The 23,981-nt window shown below is 38.4% G+C and overlaps 1 protein-coding gene across 3 annotated transcripts in view; it reads right to left on the reverse strand.

The window, feature by feature from the left end:
- The window catches only part of FBXL2 (F-box and leucine rich repeat protein 2), a 59,041-nt gene that overhangs the window by 30,451 nt on the left and 4,609 nt on the right, over nucleotides 1–23,981 (reverse strand). For all 3 annotated transcript variants that reach the window (XR_012500117.1, XR_012500116.1, XM_074345340.1), the window contains exons 2-4: nucleotides 17,342–17,403; nucleotides 3,191–3,245; nucleotides 2,855–2,929 (exon numbers count right to left, since the gene is read on the reverse strand). Coding sequence is in view for 1 of the 3 variants with exons in the window: in XM_074345340.1 (XP_074201441.1) it covers nucleotides 2,855–2,929; nucleotides 3,191–3,245; nucleotides 17,342–17,403 (192 nt within the window). In the remaining 2 variants the exon portion in view is untranslated. The remainder of the gene's footprint in view (nucleotides 1–2,854; nucleotides 2,930–3,190; nucleotides 3,246–17,341; nucleotides 17,404–23,981) is intronic.

Consider the following 23,981-nt stretch of genomic DNA (forward strand, 5'->3'; position numbering starts at 1 on the left):
AGGCAACTATAAAATAAATTTCTGCCAATGGGAGAAAAAAAAAAAAAGGTTATGACTTGGAAACCCAAGATAAATATTTAAGTACTGAATAAAACAGCAAAAACAACTCCACACCAACGTCTACAAATGGAGCACACGACCTGTTTTCTCCATTTCAACTCAGTCATGTTTATATAAACCTTATATTATCCCTTTCTTTGGAGCAAAGGTTTTTGTATTGGAATAAAAAAATCACATTCAGAATTTTCTACTCCATTGTTTCCAACTAATAGAAAAAAATGAGCAAATCTTTTCCAAATGCAAAATTCAAGTCAATGATTCTGTATATTATCTATTAGACAGTATGTTGCATGTATGCATTTTAGAAAGAAGTGCTTTACAGAAAAATAAGGCCCAAATGGAGGGATTCTTGGGTTTATGGCTCATACATTAACCCACTCCTTGGATATTTCTCATTTTTTTTTTTTGGTTTGTTCTTTAATTAGGTTTACTTATTTATTTATTTTTTTTAGAGGAGGTACTGGGGATTGAACCCAGGACCTCGTGCATGTTAAGTCTGTGCCCCACCACTTGAGCTACACCCTCTCACCCCTTGGGTATTTCTCATTTTTAACCTCAAAGAATCTTTAATATCCATGAAGACACTGACAACAAAATCTCTATTTTTTTAAAGGCACAGAAAATGCCTAAACATCAGGGAAACAGCTCAGGAGACAGTGGGGCTCAAGGAGAGACAGGAAGCACACCTGTCACCCGCATGCTTCACTCTGCCCTCTTCTTTGCAATTCAACAATCACGTAGCCACTGTTCAAGGCACCTACTCTCTCCTCTTACTAGGTGACTTACTAGGTAACCTTATGTAAGTTATGCAAACTTTTTGTGCCCCAGTTTCTTCAATATGGTGTTTTTCAGAGGATTCAATGAATTAATATCTGTCAAGTGCTTAGAATAGTGCCTGGCCCATTGTAAATACTATTAGTAGATCAATCCTGATGCCTGGCACCTTCTCTCAACACATCCATAAATCACCATTTTCATCTCAGAGAGACGAATTTGAGAACATCCATGGGATGTTTCCCAGGTGAGAGACGTCTAGCGTCTATGGGAGACCCCATACAGACTCATAATCCACCCTGGATTCAGTGTGCTGCCCCAAAGGGGAACTAAACAGTATTAGACCAGGTGTTTCACATGTAGGTCTCTACACAACTGTAAACACAAACTGGTCTCTCCTTTAGTGGAAGTGTGCAAATATTTCTGCAACGTGTGTACATAGTTGCAGTCAGCAATTAGCTCTAAGTGTGAAATCAGATAACACGCAGGATAGTGACGTTCACCTGAAATAGTATTTTTTAATATCTGAATTTACAAGTTTTTATGTGCCTTCCAAAAAGCTGTAGTTTGGAAAGAAACTGAGGAGACCATAAGAACCACAGAAAAAGAAAACATATTTTATAAAAATTTTTTAAACCAGTAACTCTTACTTGGCCAGTGGAAATGACTACAATTTTTGGAATTTAATGTTCTCTTCAACATCACTAAGTAAACACAATGAACAAAGACCCAGAGATGAGCAGCTCAAAGAGGAATTACATGTCAGCACTTTGAGGTGGGGTGCATTGCAATCACTGCTTCACATCTGCAAAGAGCAGAAAAGATTCAGGGACCAGGGGCCAAGCCCAGAACTAGAGCTTATCTTTCCAGGGCGTGAGAAGCCCTGACGTCCCTGGCCCCTTCCAAGCTCAGACCTCCGCCACCGGAAGGGAAGCCGACTGTGGGAAGCCCTGTGCCCACCCCCACCTCCTGTACTGCTGCTGCTCCACTGGTCTGAGATGGGACCAGAGACAGGCAGGCAGCAAGCCACCTAGAGGAGGTGAAGGGCCTCGACCACTGGCCGCCAGTTCTTACGTGACTTGCAGAAATTGTCAAATCTCTCCATTTCACTGTCAAATGCATTCATTTCCTTATCCATTAAAAAACACACAAAGCATAGACTTTGATAAAAACACGTGATGAACACGCTACATGGATAGATGTAAATAAATAAAACACAACACTGTTGTAACTGAGTTGGCTAAATTAGAAATGAGTAAGGTCTTCCCAACGCTGGGAAGGTAATAAACTTCAGACTCTCCAGATCCTTAAACAGCACTGTAGACAATTACTATGTGCAGTGGTCTTTTTCACTTCCCTCTGGTTTTGGTTACAAATTGGTATTTAATATTGAAGTTGTTTTAAAATAAACTTTTTCTCGTTTGATCAGCTTTCCCACATTTAAATGAAGATATTTATGTATTTCTAGGTAAATACACCAGGATCCTGGAACTATAAAAGCCTTTAAAGATTATTTTACTTCTTTATTTTATAGGTAATAAAATGGAGGCACTGAGAGATTATGTAGTTTAAGCAGCTGAGCTGGAGTGACACCTCGTATCTCCAGCCTCACCCCTGGGCCTGTGCTTCTGCCATTTCTCCATTCGTGATGCTGACCTGAAACTCTCAGTGAATCTTTCAGATCAGTAAATGATTATCAAGAGTCTCCTAAGAATATAGCATTAAGCCAGCTGTTAATGATGCAGGTATGAGATTTTAAAAAGCTGGGTGGTAAAACTCAGATTATAAACATGAACAAGGGGGGAAAGTAAAAGTTTGTGGCTGATACAAAGCAAAGAGTAAAACGCAAACAGAATTTTGATCTTGATCTTTGCAAATACCTCCCACGTTTTCTTCCCTCTCTGTCCCACCTTGGCACATTAATATTAAATCTACATGCAGCAAAATAAAAAGGCAGGAGAGGATGAGCAGTTTCCTTATCTTTTTAAAAAGTGTTTTGTGTAAAACAAGATTAACTTACCTCCACATCTGTCTGAAAGTTAAAAAGGTCTATTCTTTGCCAGTTGCTTCCATCCAGGGCTAAGATGTTCCAAGCCTGGGAGGTGGGAGGCATTGGGATGAAAAAGATACATTTATTGAGACCGTTAAAGAAAGTCTTGATTCAAGATTTGTATTACAAAATGTTTATTCTTGATAGACCTTAAGCTGATAATTAAATGTGGAAGGATGATAACATTGTGTTACATTAAGTGTAAAGGATGATATTTTAATTTTTAGTTATCTACTTGAACTAAAACTCATCTTCATTCTATTAAAACTTGACATTCCTTGATTAAAAATATGGTTAATACTCTACCTTGGAAATCTGTGCACATCGGCACAAAGTTACTATATCCAAGAAGGAAAATATTCTAGGAAGAAAGGGAAAAAACACAAAAATGAGATGGTGTTAACATTTTAGAATGTTTATAACTTGAAAGATAAAATCTAATGCACCACCTGGATATTCCTAAATTTTTTCTAGATTCCTCAATTTGTAATACACAAGTGCCCTATAATTTTACATCACTACTGTGAAATATTAAATGTTTGCACATTCCAAAGCTGTTTTAGACACACTACACAAATCCCCTTAAACCAGAACGCATCAAACTTTTATTTCCCTTGCTCTAAGACGTGGACATGGGACGGGAGACCATAACTTATTCTAGTCAAAGACCAACTGTCTCATCTCCCAGGCACTGAGCCTGGTGGGAGCTAAATCTTTCTAATTCCCATGCCCATAACAGACAGTGCAAACCCCTCTTTGGTAGTAGATGTACCAGACAGGATCAGATGCCTGAGCCACAAATGACATGGCCTAAAAAAGCTGATGCATTTGTTCACAGGGCAGAACAATGGAGCTTGTTAGTTGGCAAGGCCTCAAAGTGACCAGTCTCCTGAGCAAAAGCCAAGAAGCCACAGAAGACAGGAAAGATGGGAAGAAAGAAAAGCAGAGAGAAGCAAGCAGAAACTCGGCTGACATCAGTAGCTTTCCCAGTAGAAGCAACAGATGTCAGCACAAAAGGGTCTGAGGGAGGCCCCGACATCCCGGCGGAGGAGATGCCCTGCTGATGACGGTGCAGTGGCGAAGCAGCCGGGTGCGCCAGAGCGCTGCAGTCACCGCGGAAAACACAGAGCGGCTTCCCCGAGCGCGCAAGCGTGGGCGGGGCCGCGGTCAGGTCGGGGACAGCCGTGGGGTCTCGACCCCCACAGTCCTAGAAGTAAATACGAGAGTCTGGGTCTCCGTGTGTGGAAGCGGTGGGAAGGCGAGATGGCAAACAGCCACCTATGGAAGTTCTTCAAAATTCTTCAAAGGTAACCATCAGCGGTGAGTTGAAAATCCATGGGCTTGAAGAGGGAGAGAAGGTCCACAAAACATCGGACGGAGCACTGTACCCTAGGGTAAAGCAGCCTTAGGTACCGTTCTACACGATTAGAGTTTTTAGAGTTTTTGTATTTTCTGGATATATGCCCAGGAGTAGGATTGCTGGATCATATGGTGATTCTATTTTTTAGTTTTTTTTAGGAACCTCCATACATAGTAATTGCACCAATTTATGTTCCCATCAACAGTATAGAATTCCTATCTAAAAAAATTTTTAATTGGCAAGATTTTTAATTGTAATGAGTAGGGATGCACATATCGGTGATAAATCTATAAAGAAATGAAATATAGTGATAGCTGTAAGTCAAGATAGTGATTACTTCTGGACAGGGGACAAGTAGTTATGATTTGAATGGGACATGGAGGTGCTTCTTCGGTGACTGGCAAACTTTCATTTACCAACCTAGGTGGTGGCTACAAGGGTATTTGTCTAATATGTGTGTTTTATGTGGTCCTATAACTATATATTACACTTTATAATAAAAACTAATTTAAAAAAAGAAAAAATAATATATGGGTCAAAGAAGTAATAATGGAAATTGATAAATACTTGAAACTGAATAGTAAGAGAAACAAACTTCAAAACTTGTGAGATTCAACAAAAGTAGAGCTTTGAGTTTATTGCCTAAAGAACATATCTAATATTGGATTAGAAGAATCAATATTGTTAAAATGGCCATACTACCCAAAGCAATCTACAGATTCAATGCAATCCCTATCAAATTATCCAGGACATTTTTAACAGAACTAGAACAAATAATCCTAAAATTTACATGGAATCACAAAACACCCAGAATTGCCAAAGCAATAAAGAAAATGAACGAAGCTGGAGGAATAAACCTCCCAGACTTCAGACAATACTACAGAGCTACAGTAATCAAAACACATGGTATTGGCATAAAAACAGACATATGGGTCAATGGAACAGAATAGTTAGCCCAGAAATAAACCCACAGACCTATTGTCAATTAATCTTCAACAGAAGAGGTAAGAATATACAATAGAGAAAAGACAGTCTCTTCAGCAAGTTGTGTTGGGAAAACTGGACAGCAGCATGTAAATCAATGAAGTTAGAACGCTCCCTCACACCATACACAAAAATAAACTCAAAATGGCTTAAAGACTTAAATATAAGGCAAGACATGATAAATCTCCTAGAAGAAAACATAGGCAAAACATTCTCTGACATAAATCTTAGCAATGTTCTCCTAGGGCAGCCTACCCAGGCAATAGAAATAAAAGCAAAAATAAACAAATGAGACCTAATTAAACTTATAAGCTTTTGCACATCAAAGGAAACCATAAGCAAAACAAAATGAAAACCTACAGAATGGGAGAAAATATTTGCAAATGATGTAACTGACAAAGGCTTAATTTCCAGAATAAATAAACAGCTCATACAATTTAATAACAACAACAACAAAAAAACCCAATCCAAAAACAGGCAGAACACCTAAATAAGCAATTCTCCAAAGACATATAAATAGCCAACAGGCACAGGAAAAAATGCTCAATATTGCTAACTGTCAGAGAAATGCACATCAAAACTACAATGAGGTATCACCTTGCATCAGTCAGAATGGCCATCATTCAAAAGTCCACAAACAATAAATGCTGGAGAGGCTGTGGAGAAAAAGGAACCCTCTCTTTCATTGCTGGTGGGAATGTAGTTTGGTGCAGCCATTATGGAAAACAGTATAGAGATTCCTCAAAAAACTACAACTAGACTTACCATATGATCCAGGAATCCCACTCCTGGGTATACAACTGGAGGAAACTCTAATGTGAAATGATACATGCACCCCATGTTCATAGCAGCACTATTTACAATAGCCAAGACATGGAAGCAACCTAAATGGCCATTGACAGATGACTGGATAAAGAAGTTGTGGTATATTTATACAATGGAATACTACTCAGCCATAAAAAGGAATAAAATAATGCCATTTGTAGCAACATGGATGGCCCTGGAGAATGTCATTCTAAGTGAAGTAAGCCAGAAAGAGAAAGAAAAATACCATATGATATCACTCATACATGGAAAAGAAAGAAAAGAAAAGAAAAGAAAAGAAAAGAAAAGAAAAGAAAAGAAAAGAAAAGAAAAGAAAAGAAAGGAAGAAAGAAAGTGAGAGAGAAAAGGATACTATGAACTCATCTACAAAACAGAAACAGACTCTCAGACTTGGTAAACAATCATGGTTACCAGGGAAGGGGGGTGGGAAGGGATAAATTTGGGAGTACGAGGTTTGCAAATGTAAGCCACTATATATAAAAACAGATTTTAAAAAACCCAAGTTTCTTCTGTATAGCACAGGGAACTATATTCAACACCTCATAATAACCTTCAATGAAAAAGAATATGAAAATGAGTATATGTATATGACTGGGACACTGTGTTGTACTCCAGAAGTTGATAAATTATAACTGACTACTTCAATTAAAAAAAAAAACTTACCTAATATTAGATAAACAGGCTGAAAAATAACAAGCTAAATGTGCAACTTATGAAAGTAGCTAAAGAAAACACAACTCAAAAAAAGAAAAAAATGAGATTTAAAAAGCTATGAGTAGAAATTGTTAAAACAGGAAACAAAGAAAAATAGAAAATAAAACCAGCAGCATGAAGAAGACAAGAAAAACAAGTGTTGGTGAGGATGTGGAGAAAAGGGGACCGCTCTGCACTGTTGGTGGAAAGTTAGTTTACCCACTACAGAGAACAATATGCGGGTTCCAGAAAAAATTAAAAAGAGAACTACCATATCATCCAGCAATTCCACTCCTGGGTATATACCCAAAGGAGATGAAAACAGGATATCAAAGAGATACAAGCACGCCTGTGTTTTACTGTAGCATGATTTACAATAGCCAAGATGTGGAAACAACTTAAGTGCCTGCCAACTGAAGAACAGATAAAGCTATGGTGTAAGTCAGACAGAGAAGGACAGACATTGTGCAATACCACTTACATATGGTATCTAAAGAAAGCCAAACTCATAAAAACTGAGTCAAATGGTGGTTACTAGGGCCTGGAGGGGTGGGGAAACAGGAGAGATGCTGTGCCAGGGAACAAACTTGCAACTGGTAGATAAATAAGTCCCAGAGATCTAATGGCCAGTATGGTGATTACAGATAACAATACTGCAGAATAAAACCAAACTTGCTAAGGGACTAGATATTAATTATTCCCATCACAAAGAAATGGTAATTATGTGATGTGATAGGTGCTGCTATCATTACAATGGTAATCATTTTTCTATAAATGTACCAAATCAACAGTTAGACTTACACAATATTACATGTCAAATATATATATATGTTTTTTAAAAACTGTTACAAGCACTGGTTTTATCAAGCACTGTAAAACTATTCTCCTCCTCTGATCCAGTAATTCTACCTCAGGAAGTTATCATAAAAAAATAATACAGGGGGAGGGTATAGCTCAGTGGTAGAGCGCATGCTTGGCATGCATGAGGTCCTAGGTTCAACCCCCAACACCTCCTCTAAAAATAAACAAACCTACTTACCTCCCCCCACCACCAAAGTAAAATAATTAATACAATAATAAACAAATATTTTTAAAAATAATTTTAAAAAAGAAAAATTTTAAAGTGATTATTTCAGCCTTATCTTCAATTTTAAAAAGCAACAAAAAGTATAAGTAAATCATTACATATGAACTCCATGGAGTATTCAGCAGCCATTCAAGTGGTAATTACGAAGAGTACGTGGTAACAGGGGAAAGTAGTCATAATATGTTAATTAGGGAAAAGCTCAAAGGAAAATGCTGTTCCCTGCACCTCCAAAGAAGTGCAAATAAATATACATACAGGCCAAGAGCAGAAGGAAACTAACTGTGCAAGATTCCCCAAATACAGCATGATTTTTCACAAGTGCTATTTCCTCTGCCTGGGATGTTCTCACACACACATACACATAAGCCCACACAATACACATACATATACACACACATAAGTGTGCACTCACATATACAGTCATGTATACAAACACACATGCTCACTCAGTACACACACTCATATACACACATATATGCTAATGTGCACACTCTATGGGCATAAAAACAGATACATATTATGTCAATGAAACATAATAAAGAGCACAGGAACAAAGCCACTCACATACGGTCAATTAATTTATGACAGCAGAGCCAAGAATATACAATGGGGAAAGAACAGTCTCTTCAATAAATGGTGCTGGGAAAACTGGACAGCCACATGCAAATGAAACCCTGTCTTACACCATATGCAAAAAATTAACTTGAAATGGATAAAAGACTTAAATGTAAGACCTGAAACCATAAACATCTTGGAGATGGTTTTTTTGGACTTGACACCAATAGAAAATGCAACAAAAGCAAAAATAGATAAGTGGGACTACATCAAACTAAAAAGCTTCTGCCTTGCAAAGGAAACAATCCACAAAATGAAAAGGTAATCTACTAAATGGGAGGAAATATTTGCAAATTATGTATCTGATAAGGCGGAGGTATCCAAAATATATGAAGAACTCATACAACTCAATAGCAAAAAAAAAGAAATCATTAAAAAATGGGCAGAGGATCTGAATTGACATTTTCCCAAAGAAGACATACAAATGGCCAACATGAAAAGGTACTCAACATCAGTAATCATTAGAGAAATGCAAATCAAAACCACAGTGTGATATCACCTCACACCTATTGGAATGGCTATTGTCAGAAAGACAACAAATGTGGAAAAGGAAACTCTTGCATACTCCTGGTGGAAATGTAAATTGGCAAAGCCACTATGGAAAGCAGTATGGTCTTTCCTGAAAAACTTAAAAATAGAATTACCATATGACTCAGAAACTCTACTTCTGGGTCTCTGTCTGGAGAAAATAAAAACATAACCCAAAAGATTCGTGCACTCCCATGTTCACTGCAGCACTATTACAACAGCCAAGATATGGAAGCAACCTAGGTGTCCATCAATGGATGAATGGACAAAGAAAATGTGAAATAGAGATAGACAAAATATTCTTCAGCCATAAAAAAGAATGAAATCTTGCCATCTGTAACAACACAGATGGACCTTAAGGGCATTATTCTAAGTGAAGTAAGTCGCACAGAAAAAGACAAATACCATGTGATCTCACTCATATGTGGAGTCCTAAAAAAATAAAACAAAAATGGAGCTGACAATTCCAGGGAACAGACTGGTGGTTGCCAGTAGGGGTGGGCAGTGAGCAAAATGGGTGGAGGGGGTCAAAAGGGACAAAATTCCAGGTATAAAATAATAAGTTACGGGGATGTAATATACAGCATGGTGATTATAGTTAATAATACTGTATTGCATATTTAGAAGTAGCTGAGAGTAAATCTTAAAAGTTCTCATCACAAGAAAAAAAGTTTTTTTTAACTATGTATGTTGACAGGTGTTAACTAATTGTGGTGATCATTTTGTAATATATACAAATATTGAATCATTACATTGTACACCTGAAACTAATAAAATGTCCTATGCCATATATCTCAATTTTTTAACATGCTAGATTTACTGTGTTATGCAGCATAAAACCCAGGACAAACACCAGAAATTGCAAAATGCTTTAAGGACCTACAAGCACACCTAAGAGGGAGAGAACATGGCCCTGAACTTAGGAAGAGCCTTAGGCTGAGCCAGGTGAAAGGAGGGCTGAGCGGAAGGCAGGCACTCTCGAGAAGCAGCATGAACACAGGAGAGCGCAAGTAAGAGAATGACATTTCCAGGGACTGGAAGTAAATCAGAGTTGCCAGACTTTACAAGGAAGCTCGACAAGAATGAGAGATGAAAAAGAGTAAGAGACAATACGTGGACTCTTGTGGGAGAACAATTTAAGTCGTAACGATTTAAGTGGAGTTCTCACCAGAGGAAGGGTGTGAAGCAGGAGAAAGGCAAAATCAGTAGGAAGCAGAAAATCATAATAATAATCATAGTGAATGAAATATTAGCTGTAATCATTAAAACCCCAAATCGCCCTCTCGTCAATATTTTTAAATTGAGGCACTACTTGGAAAATCGGATTAAAAAATATAGAAGATATAGTAGTATTAAACACAAGAAAGAGGAAGAAAACAACGCCTACAAATCAGTAAGGAACAACCCAATAGGCAAGAAACATACACTTGCATCTAACAGAGGAAGAAATAAATACTTACGATTGATAAACTAACGAACAGACACTCAACATTACTAGCATTCGGGGAAATTCAAATCAAGAGCACACCGAGACGCTGTTCTACACTTAATACATGTAACAACACTAAATATTGAAACAGAACGACTCAACTGAGTCTCTTATCCATTGTATGAATGTAAACTGTTACGATCTCTTCGGAAAACCAATTAAGTATTACTATATAAAGTTAAACGTTTGTATACCCTATGACCCCCCAGCAAATCCACTCCTAGGGAAACTTTTGTCTGTTTGTATCATGAGATATCTACAAGGCTGTTCACAGCAGCACTGCTTTTATTAATAAGACATTGGAAACTAAAGTACTCATCAAGTGGTGAGGATATAGCTCAAGAGCTAGTGTACATGCTTAGCATGCACGAGGTCCTGGGTTCAATCCCCAGTACTTCCTCTAAATAAATAAACCTTAATTACCTCCCCCCACCAAAAAAATTTTTTTTTTAAATATCATCAAAAGAAGGATCAACATGTGAATTTTGGAACAGTCACAAGAGAATACTATACAGCAGTAAAAATGAATGAGTAACAGCCAAATGGGGCAACATGGGTCACTCTTAGTAACATAATTTTGAATGAAAACCTTGTCTCAGAAGACATACTTTTATGTATAAAGTTAATAAGCAAAAGTAAACATTATGTTTTTCAGTCAAATATATTTAAGATTAAAAAATTTAAAGAAAGGAATCAAACACAAAGTTCTTGACAGTATGAACTTGACGATGGGGAGAAGGGAGGGCAACGCAAGGGTCAGTGACAATGTGTATCACTAAGAATGATCAGTGATCCAAATCTGTAATCTCATTAAACTCCAGTTTAAAAAAAAAAAGCTGGAGTAATCATCCCTGAATATATTCCTTGGTATATACAGTCCTGTATGTATATCTTTGCAAATATACCTATTAGTAAATTCCTAGAAATGGAATTTGTATGTGCATTTAGCATCTTGAACATTTTTCTCCAGGGGCCCCACAGAATGGCTACAACAGTTTTTTTTCCCAACTCTAAAGTGCCCTAGAGTGTCTGTCTCCTACCCCACTGCCAAAACCTGGTATTGTCAACACTTTGGGTTTTGTCAGTTAGATAAGTAATATCCCATTATTTTGATTTATACTGAAACATGGACCTGATTGAGCATCTTTTTATACATTTATTGGCCATTTATATTTCTTCCTTTGTTCAGACCCTATTCTAACTGTTTTTCTAACAGTTAATCCATTTCATTCTTAATTTTTAAGGTTTTGTGTGTGTGTGTTATGCTGAAGAAGACAGCCCTTGCTCACAATGTGCATCCTAATTATTTCACTTACCAGTATGCTGTTTATCTTCGGTATGGCATATTTTGCCATATTTCATTATTCATAGAATCAAATTTACCAGTCTTTTCTGTGGTAAGTACTAAATCCACAGCTTTTTAATTAACAGGTCTCTAACAAGACTTTCCTGGAAAAAAAGCTCTGGAGTAGAATGTACTGGTTCCATCCTTCCCATCTCTGGAACTCTACTGGTGTTTCATTTAGATTTAAAAATCCAAAAGCATCATCAGAGTTTTAAGTATAACCCCAACCTAGACAGAGGAAGATCTGCTTCTGCCATGATTTGGACATAGATGCCAGCCCTAAAATAGTACATGATACTGGAGTAATGAAAAGGAAGGGCCTTTAAGCTTCTGCATCTAATTTCAACACACATGAATTTGGTCCTCTATTGTCTCAAGGTAAGCAACAACAAAAACGAACAAACCAAAAAAACTCCTGAACAAAAAAGAAGACTCTGCATACATGCTTAAACCTGAACTTGCAGTAGGTATCCCCCAAAGTGCAGCTTACCTGTTAGGCTGCCTTGGAATATATGAATCTATAGATACAGACATAGATATATATGCATATGGCATCACAGACAGCAGGGGGTGCAGGTACCAGTCCTTGAAAAGTCGATGGAGTGCTGAAACCGACCAGCAGGCAACAGTACCCACTCAACGACGCCGAAAGCAACCAGCAGGCAACAGCACCCACTCAACGATGCCACAAACAGGAATGAGCCCTTAACCGCACTGCTCCCTAAGGCCCCCACCGATTACACTAAGCACTGGGCTGTAACTTAATGATTCCAACAAAAGCCACAATTTTCACTCATGGAACTGGCTTATAGATTTTAGAAAAGGAAAATCTGAAAATTCATGTGCTGGTCATTTTATAATATTCCTTAGCAAACTAATAATATTGACAAATTATGTGTAATTGTGTAGTTGATTCCATTTGCCCAGAATTACTAGGCTCGGCTCTCCTGTCTGGGGCAATGAAACCTTCCTTCAGCCAGCCAACAAACACTAGCATTTCTTAATTCTCTCAGGTATCTATATACATTTTAAAAGGAAAGAAAATTAGTTTGCAAAAATATGTCTAATAAGAGGTTTCTTTCATTATTATTTATTACTAATAAGAGCTTCGTCTTCTCACAATGTTTTAAAATATTTACGCATGTAGCACTCCCTATCTCCTATGAAGCTGTCTACATGTATTTTCACTTCATTACTAACACGTGAGAGCAACAAAAACAGAAGTAAAAACTTAAGGCCAAACAAATTAATACTAAAATTTATAATCTGAGTTGTAGACCAATATTCGTTCACATAAGACTTCTTTTCTCAAAAGAGGAAGGATTCCTTCCAAGAGACTGCCTTTTTATAATACAAAATGATTATCAGTTGTCGTAATGCCACCACAGCTCTGCTTAAGCCCGAGTAGTTGTCAGTTTAATGTCAGATGGTAGCATGCAATTTCCATTAAGACTGAATTAGTGCAAGTTGATGAAATGAAGCATTGGGCTATATTAACTTACTAAATAACCAGGTTCTTCACTGAGATACGGTCAGCAGGAGCACACGTTAAGATCAACATCAGGAGAGCTTGCTTTTACCAGTTGTTTGAATCAAAACTGACTGCGCTGTCAAACAGCATTTATTAATTATTCAGACATCCAAAATTGATATTAATTAATAATAGTAAGCGCTAACAATTACTTAGCACTTATTAAATGCCAGGTACTCTTGGAGCTAGCAACAACTCCATTAGGCAACAGCTACTACTATTCCCACTTTACAGATGTGGAAAATTAAGGCCCAGAGAGTTAAGCCACTTTAAGGTCACACAACTAGTAAATGCGGACAGCTGAAATCTCCAGCAAGTCTGGGCACAAACGCAATACAGACAAGAACAATGAGGACCAACATATGCAAGGACAACTCACCTGACTAACAGATGTCTAGAGCACAACAAACTAAATATCCCCACTGTTATAAACATCGTGTAACTGACTCCCCAGAAAGAGCAAAATTATAAGCCATCTGTTGAACTGTGTGAGAGGGAGAACTTGTGTACCTTTAACTTATGAGTGAAAGCTGTGTAGAAAAAGCGAAATTGTAAAAGCTTTTTAAGAACCAACTAAAAATGGGGGGCGGGTAGAATCTGTAGATTAATAATAGTGAGTAGTCTTTAAACTAGCTATAAGATAATCAGATGGGAAAAAAAACTCACAGATTTTTCTGAGTGAATTCAAAGTGATAGATGAAAAGCAGCACATAATTCCAGATTACACTTGTTAATGGTTCCAGGGGGTAAGCTGAGGCTTTACTTGATGTGATCAGTTACGGAAGCTAGTAGAGAATTTTAGAGACGATATCAGAGGCAGTAAAAAATGGCAGAAGAGAAAATGACTTTGACTGCAAGCAAGTAAGATTTTCATTAAGTCAAAGAACTAACACGCACTGATGAGTAAGGCTGAAAGTGAACAGGAATCCAGTGAGAGCAGGAACAACCGTCTGCTCTGTCACAGCGAAGTCCACAATATGAAGTAAAAATGTAAGCCAAGGTCAGACTGAAAAGTACGAAAGCATCCTTTCACTTAGCAAAACCAATCAGTACTTAAGCTCTGCGCAGCAGAGTCTTCGTTGTGGAATTAACTGACAATGAAGATGTCTGCTTTGGTAACCTGGCTCAAACCCTTCTTCAAATTTTTGTTTAAGAAGGGTAGCCAGGCAACGGGAGAGCTACTGTTACTGAGAATAGAAAGTGTGAGAGTAAGATGGCAGAAATGATCAAAAGGCCAACAAAAATTAAAATACCTTGGTTGGCTACAGTTAGTTTTAAGACTGAGTCACAGAAGACCCTTGGTAGCAGTACTTCAAATTCCCCTTACACAGGCCATAGTAAGACCAGAAGTGGGAATGCAAATCTATGAACAGACATGTTATGAACATTTGCTCTCAAATGACAATTCTTTTGGAAAAAATGATCTATGTATGTGCTTTAGCATGATTCAAAAACTAATTCTAGGATTTTTGAAAGCTAGGTCCATTGCAGATCTTTAAAAGAACTAAAATTTCTAAAACAATAGGTCAGAAATCACACCAGCACATAAAAGACACATATGTTCATAGCAGCACTATTTACAATAGCCAAGACGTGGAAACAACCCAAATGTCCATCAACAGATGACCAGATAAAGAAGTGGTATATTTATACAATGGAATACTACTCAGCCATAAAAGAGGATAAAAAATGCCATTTGCAGCAACATGGATGGACCTGGAGATGGTCATTTTAAGTGAAGTAAGCCAGAAAGAGAAAGAAAAATGCCATATGATATTGCTTATACGTGGAATCTGAAAAAAAAAAAAAAAAGACACAAATGAACAACTTATTATTTATAACTCAGATGACTGATTTCTTGAATATGTGTAAGCACATCTGACTGTCCTTTATGATTGGATGACTGCATTCTGTTGATTCCTATTTTGTGGTTGGCTTTATTCCTTTGATAACTATGTAAGTTTACAAAGCTATAGCTCTAAACTGTTCTCAGAAACAATGAACAGTACATATATGTAAATGGTTTTATCTCTCAGTGAGTTGCTCTTCCTAGAATAAACACTGGTCCCCCCCCCAAAATAAAATTAAATTAAAATTTTAAAAAACACCTCAAAAAAAAAAAAAGAGAGCAAAATCACACTAGCACAGAAAGTGATATAATTCCACACCCCTCTGCCTTTTTGGGCAACAGATACAGCACCATGGCTGAGTACAGTAAAAGCTGACCCTACCGGAAGGGGAAAATATTAAGCCAGCAGCCTTGGGTCACAAACAGCAGCAGTATTCACGAGAAGGGTGGAGTGTAATCAGCCTCCAGGGCTAGACGACTAATAAGGGTCGGCCTGAAACTCATTATGAGTCCCCAGAGTAAACGTGACAGATTCATATTACAGTCTGATGTCTGTGCTAGAAAAGTGTTCAGACCCAGAATGAAACACTGCCCAGTTCTGGGAAACACCCTTCCCTCTGTAGTCCGCTGTGGACCGCATCCCCTACAGCTGTGTAGTAAGTCCGCCTAGCCCAGCTGTACTGGTTCTAACAGATTACTGTGCTTGATCCAGATCTTGTCAGTTTATGCAATAAACATATCATTCCTTCCTTGTTACCACTACAAAATGGTCTAAAATGCCAAAGAACATTCTCTCTTAGCCAAACAAATGTTTATCTTGTTGAGATAAAGTATGATTGCTGCATTTTTCATATGATCTGGTCATAAGTTAAATTTTCTTTTTTATTAACTGAATAGAACGAGGTTGTGACAACAGACAATGGTGTCAAACACCAGCTGATGACTAATGAAACACCAACTTGAAGCCCCTAAATGTGATCGCCACCACAAAGAAGTGAAGTCTCACCCCATTCCTGACTCAAGAACGAAAGTCTAACATACTCAGTGGGCAAAGGTGAGCAACCCATGGCACTTCCAGAGCGACTCTGATGGACTCTGATATGTAATCAACACACACTCACTCATACACACTCCCTAAATGCTAAAATGAGATTTTGCACAGCCAGGGAACGGAGCCCACCATTCAGCCTCTTACTGTATGTCAGCACTTCCCAAAAACCTTCCCATGGAATATTAAAAGGGTTCCACAGTCAGGAAGTTTGAAATGCCACAACTGTTAACCTGGGAGCATGAGCCTCTCAAGGCTCTGAGAATTCATGTAGTAAAGAAATTGGTTTTGTTAACCCAGTGTTTCCCACACTTACTTGATCACAAAACCTGTTTTTCTGTTTTGTTTTGTGAAACATGTGATAATGAAGAGTCTGGGAAATGCCGCTCAAAGATCACCATGTATACATGCATTAATGGTTTGTTAACACTTGAAATGTAACCTCTAATACTAAAATAAGACTTCTCTGGTGACTGAAGAGTACTGAAGGAAACTGCAGGGCCTCAGGATCAACAAAAGTTGGTTGACAGCTTTACTTGGTAAAACGACAAACAAAATATCACTAGCTGTATATTCAGTAATGCCAAAAATAAGGGACAGAAAGCCTGTTCTATAGAACTGTCACTTCGCATAAAATGGGTAAAAATATCAGTAGGCTGACATAAAGGCTGACAGCATTTTAAGTGCTCAGTAAGAAAATATAGTGTAATTATTTTAAAACCAGTGGATCAGAAAACATCTAAATGTCTATGACTTCAGGAGGTCACAACCTTAGCAATAATCTCTCCTCACGTTACTGACTACATTGAGATAATCTACTGATACCAAAACAGTGGCACCTACTGAAGGTTATTACAATACTTACCACATTACAAAAAGAATCCAGACCAATGCTATGTACATACTTAGTACATTCTGGATTAGACCAAGTAAAATTTAACAACAAGCTGAACAGCATTCTATAAAACAAAAACAGAAAGTCAGTTAGGCTAATTCTATCTGTTTTTCTATGCTACGGACTCACAGTGAGAAAGAAGGTTGTCTGGGAACTTGATGACTGAATCATCTCTGAAATCTTTATCTAGAAGTTTAAGTACACTTACCTCAAAAGGAGTTCTTTGGGTAACTTTTTGTTAATAAGGCCTTCATCATTATTTGAGAAAACCTAAAGGGAAAAAAAGTAAATTATTAAGGTGTTCCTCAATCAATCAAAAGAAAAAACAGTTACGTGTTTTGTAGATCAGAATGGCCCCAATCACTGTCCAGCCAGACTGCTGATGGGTATGGGGTTTCTTCCTGGAGTTATGAAACTGTTCCTGAATTACACAGTTGTGAAGAAGGTACAACTGGATGACTATATTAAAATACACTGGCCTGTGCATTTTAAATGGGTGAAATTTGCATTATATGTGTAAGATCTCAATATAAAAATAGAGTAAAAACACATATACCACAATCCACCAAAGCAAACTGCAGAAATGGAAACAGTGCCATAAACAGTACCCTCCACTCCTTTTCAAAGCATTTTCAATGATCAGTCTTAGTGATGTGCATATGAGATACTAACAGTTATTAAGTGCCCACGATATTACAAGTTCCAAAAAGCACTGTGTTAGATAACTTAGCTAAATTATCTAATTAATCTTTTTCTGGTTCCTTGAAGTACAAAGTTAGGTTACTGATCTGATCTTTTGATCTTTTTTTCTTTTTAATGTAGGCATTTACAACTATAAATTTTCCTCTGATCGTTGCTTTCACTATATCCCATAAGCTTTGATATGATATATTTTCATTTCCATTCGTCTCAAAGTATTTCTCGAAAGTATTACTCTTTGTTATTTCTTCTTTCACCCATTAGTTGTTTAAGAGTGCACTGTTTTCTTTCCACATATTTGTGAATTTCCCAGTTTTCCTTCTGCTTTTCATTGCTGGCTTCATTCCATTGTGGTTGCAGATTTTAATCTTTTGAAATTTATTGAAACTTGTTTTGTGGCCTAACACATGGTCTATCCTGGAGAATGCTGCACATGTACTTGAGAAGAACATGTATTCTGGAGTACTGGGTGGGGGAGCATTCTGTGTATCTGTTAGGTGTCATTGGTTTGCAGTGCTCTTCAAGTTTTCTATTTCCTTGTGGATCTGCTGTCTAAATTCTGCTATTCAAAGTATGGTACTGAAGTCTCTGCCTGGTGTTGGGGGTAGTGGTAGAATGACACCACAACGATCTTCACACATCTCAACAGCTGTCAGAAGGATGGGCTTATTTTCTGTCATTAGAAAGACCAGTGAATCAAGGTTACAAGACTTCAGTACAACATAGCGAAAAATTTTCTAGCAATAGCCCATACTACAATGTTCTACACTTGAAATCACTGGTGCTCTAACCGCAGTGCTCCTGCAGAGACCACAGAACCAGGAATGTCAGAGAAAGAAATCCCTTCTTTCAGTGGGAGCTTTGACTAGGACACACCTAAGAATCAAATCTAACTTACTGAGCCTACCATCCAGGTGCTGCCACATACATCTCTGTTACCCTGGGCATGTCATTTAACACTCCCAACCTCCTTTTACAAGGCCAAAAATACTCTTATACCAAAACCAGGTAAGAATGCCACAGGAAAAGAAAGTTACAGGCCAATGTCCCCAGTGAACACAGATGCAAAAATCCTTAACAAAAGAGCAAACTGAATTCAACAAGACACTAAAAGGATCATATGCCATGATCAAGAGGAATTTATTCCAGGGATGCAAGGATGATTCAAAATCTGCAGATCAATGTGATACACCACGTTAACAAAATGAAGGGTAAAAACCATACGATCATCTCAGTAGATACAGAAAAAGCCTTTGACAAAATTCTACATCCATTTATGATTAAAAAATCAAGGGGGAGGGTATAGCTCAAGTGGTAGAGCACATGCACAAGGTCCTGGGTTCAATCCCCAGTATCTCTTCTAAAATAAGTAAAAAAAAAATAAACCTAAGTACCCCCCCAAAAAAAAACTTAAAAAAAAATTTTTTTAATCAACAGAGTGGGTATAAAAAAAAACATACCTCAATATAATAAAAGCCACACATGAAAAGCCACAACTAACATCATACCTAGTAGTAAAAAGCCAAAAAGGTTCCCCCTAAGATCAGAAACAGGACACGAATGCCCACTCTTGCTACTTTCATTCAACATAGTATTGGAAGTACTAGCCAGAGCAGTTATGAGGAAAAAGAAATAAAAGGCATTCAAACTAGAAAGGAAGAAGTAAGACTGCCATTATTTGCAGGTGACATATTATACACAGAAAATCCTAAAGACTCCACCAAAAATCTGTTAGAATAAACAAACTCAGTAAAGTTGCAGGATACAAAATCAACATACAAAAAACTACTGCATTTCTATACACTGATAATAAAATATCAGAAAAGTTCAGAAAACAATCTCATTTATAATTACACCAAAAAAAAAAAAATTTAAAGACCTAGGAATTAATTTAACCCAGGAGGTGAAAGAGCTATACACTGAAAGATATAAGACACTGATTAATTGAAGAAGACATAACTAAATGGAACAGAGATTTTCCATGCTCATGGATTGGAAGAATTAATATTGGTAAATGTCCATGCCACCCAAAACAATCTACAGACTCAGTGCAATCCCTAACCAAATTCCAGCGGCATTTTTCACAGAAATAGAACAAGTCTAAAATTTGTATGGAACCACAAAAGACCCCAAGAGCCAAAGAAAACTTAAGAAGGAAGAACAAAATTGGATTGTGCTTCCTGATTTCAAACTATATTACAAAGCCATAGGAATCAAAGCAGTATAATGTTGACATAAAAATAGACACACAGATCAGTGAAACATAATAGATGGCCTAGAAATAAACCCACACAATATTGTCAATTAATTTATGACAAAGGAGCCAAGAATATACAATACACTTCAATAAATGGTGCTGGGAGCACTGGACAGCCACATGCAAAAGAAAGAAACTGGACCCATCTCACACCATTCTTACACAAAAGTTAACTTCAAATGGATGAAAGACCTGAAGCCATAAAACTAGAAGTAAATGGGTGGCTACTTGTTGTAAGTCTTGGAGATGATTTTTTTGGACTTGACTCCAACAGAAAAGGTAACAAAAGCAAAAATAAGCAAGTGGGGCTACATCAAACTAAAAAGCTTCTGCACAGCAAAGGAAACCATCAATAAAGAAAAGGCAACCTTCAGAATGAATTTGCAAATCATATCTGATAAGAGGTTAATATCAAACAATTTGACTAAAAAAATGGGCAGAGGATCTAAACAGATATACTTTCAAAGGCACACAAATGGCCAACAGATATATGAAAAGCTGCCCATCATCACTAATCATTAGAGAAATGCAAATTCAAAACCACAATGACGTATCACCTCACACCTGTCAGAATGGCTGGTACCAAAAAGGCAAGAAACAACAAGTGTTGGCAAGGATGTGGAAAAAAAGGAACCCTCGTGCACTGTTGGTGGCAATGTAAACTGGCACAGCCACTATGGAAAACAGTATGCAGATTCCTCAGAAAATTAAAAATAGACCTACCATATGATCCAGCAATCCCACTTCTGGGTATTTATCTGAATAAAGCAAAAACACTAACTGGAAAAGATATCTGAGCGCCCATGTTCACAGAAACATTTACAAAAGCTGATATGGAAACAATCTAAATATCCATCTAGCTGAATGGATAAAGAAAATATGGTAGACAGGTACAGGACAGCCATAAGAAGGAAATTTTGACATTTACAACGACATGGATGGACTCCGAAGACATTATGGAAAGTGAAATAAGTCACACAGGGAAAGACAAATACTTAGACAAATGATCTAACTTATATGGGAAATCTTTAAAAAATGAGCTCATACATACAGAGAACAGATCTGCGGTTGCCAGAGGCAGGGGATGGGAAAGGAAGGTGGGCATAACAGGTGAAGGGGGCAAAAGGTACAAACTTCCTGTTATAAAGTGACGAAGTCACAGGGATATGACACACAGCATGGTGACTAGAGTTAATAATACTGTGTGGAAGACTCAAAAGTGCCAGGAGAGTTAATCTTTTTTTTTTCCAGAAAAATAAGTATTAAAAGTTCTCATCAGAAGAAAAGAAAATTCTGTAACTATGTATGGTGACAGATGTTAACTCACACTTACTGCGGTGATCATTCTGCAATATACAACTATTGAATCATTATGTTTTACAGTTGGAACCAATGTCAGTTATACTTGGTTTTTTGGTTTTTTTTTTTTAAGAAATATAGTAATCTACCTCCATAAAGGGCAGCTCCTTCTTCAGTTGGGTTGCTCAGGGTGGGGGTGGGGGGCACTGAATCCTTTCAATCTATAGTTGAGCTGGGTTTCAGATTTGTTACAGCATTAGTTAGATTCAGTTCAAGATTGGCTTAAATTTTTTCTAGGGTGAAACAAGAACTTCGCCTTCGGAAGTTGGGATCTGAGCACTGGGGAAACCTCACAGATCTCTTTGAGCCTTACAGCCTAGCTGCTAGCTTTCTCAACAGTGAGACATCTTTTTCACATTCGGGCTGCGGGCTGGGGAGTCATTTTTGCTTCCAGTAGCACCCTCTGCTGTCTGTGCCTTAAGGAGAGCTCACTCTCTGCCCTGTTACTCAGACTCCACCTTCTGAAAGCAGGTTGCTGTGTCCTGGGGGAAAACCTGGGTAGCCACAGGGGGATACTTCTCAGCTCTTTGGCCAGGCCTGACCCCTGTCTGTGGTGGCCCTGCCTGACTCAGGGAGATTTTTATTGACTCTCCTGCCCTGGCCATCAGCAGGCCCCACCCACCCCAAGAACATTCTCGGCTCTCTTACCCTGGCCCCAGCCTCCAGCACACTACATCCAGGGATCCAGGGAAGGCCCAGGGGAAAGAGGTAGGTGAAACCTTGCTCCATGGCTGGGGCTCCTCAGGATTCCAAACTGTCCCTCCAGCCCACATGCAGTCAATACAAGCCTGGCTGACTTCTCTCAGCTGTCTATAGCAGATTCTTCCTTCTCCTGCTGTCCCCACCACAGACCAAAGTAGGTGATCTAGGTGTTACTTTTTTTCTGGGAAAGGCACATTACATCCTGGATTTTAATTCATTTAGATGTGTCCTCAGCTCTCTAGAGGGGTTTTTTAGAGAACTACAACTTTCCAGCTTCTCTACCTTTTCTCATTGTTAGGGTAGAAAGAGCAATGTCTAATTTTTGCAACTTTCAACATCCTAACTGAAAGTGGAAGTCTTTATTATCCTTTCTGATAGAAGAAAAGCAGACGTGGAGCAGATAAATGACTTGCCCGAGTCCAGGGCCCTTTGTGCTGCACAACCGGTAGTACAGACTCTGGGGAAGGCATTTAATCTCTCGGTATTCCTAGTTCATGAAATGAAAGGACTGCACTAGAGAAACTCCAAAGTCTCTTCCAAACCTAATACTTCAAGATTCCATTAAGTTTGTGTTTCTAAAATATATACCATCCCATTGTCTCTGAAAGCATAACTGCGTGTCTTCAGGTGTCTTTAGATTTTAGATGTCTAACAAGGATCGCAAATTTATCAAGTCCAAAACCAACTCCTGCTTTCTTCATCCCTACGCTACATTTACTCCTCCTATAGTCTTCATCTCTGTGAATGACAGCTTTTTCCTGTTGCGCAGACTCAAGTCACTAAACTGTCTTTGCCTTGCTTTTCTTGTATATTCCACAGCCAGTCCATCAGCCAATCCTATGGATTACTGCACCAATAATGTCCTATCCAGTCTCCTTTGTTCTCGTCCTTTGTCCCCTCCTACCCCACATCTATTTCCCACATGGCAGTCCGAATTGTCCTTTTATGAAATGTAAGTCATATTATGTCATTCATCTTAAAACTTGCCAATCAGAGGGAAAGGCAAACTTCTCTAAATGGCTAGTAAGTCCTGTGGGATCTGGCCTCCCTGACTACCTGGCCATGCTTCTCGGCCTTACTCCCCTATACCCACACTCTTTTCCTCGCTGTTCCTCCAACACACCAGGGACTGCCTCAGAACCTCTGCACTTGTGTCCTTTCCTGAGGTGGTCTTTCTCTAGGCATTCCTGGGACATATCCTCTGCTCAGATGTCACCCTTCCAGCCTACATAAAAGGCAACTCCTCCCTCCTCTCATCCACTCTCCCACCCTGCCTTAAAAGTTCTTTTCTCTCTCAGTCAGCTTTATTTTTCTCCAAAGCACCTTTCAATACCTTATCTATTTGTTTATCTGTCTTCCTGTCACTGGAATGTAAACTCCATTAGGACAGAGCCTTCCCTGTTCCACTCACTGTTGGATACCCACGGCCTAGAACAGTGCCTGGCACACAGAGGGACACACAAATATTTGCTGGATAGAAAACCACAGGACAGAAAATTTAATGGAAAAGCACAATTAAAGGGGCAGCACTGAGAACTGGAAAAGCTGGATTCGGACTGTGACTCTGACCCAACAAAAACTTTCCCAATGACTGCCCTGTTCTGCTTCTCTCAACCCCTCTGCTCAAGCCCAGCTCCCTGTAGCCACCCCAGGGCTGGAAGTGGCAGTGGCTGCAGCTGACACTACTCAGGGGAGAGGGAAGACACAAAGGGAGACAGGGAAGGCAGAGGTGAAAGTGTAGGCTAACCCATGACTGTCTGCATCTAAGTTTTGGTTGTTTGCACTGTTTAAAAAAAGAAAAAAGGCCAAGTGAATCCTGCAGGAAGTCATT

This window comes from Camelus bactrianus, chromosome 17 (assembly GCF_048773025.1).
Source record: "Camelus bactrianus isolate YW-2024 breed Bactrian camel chromosome 17, ASM4877302v1, whole genome shotgun sequence".
Lineage (NCBI taxonomy): Eukaryota > Metazoa > Chordata > Mammalia > Artiodactyla > Camelidae > Camelus > Camelus bactrianus.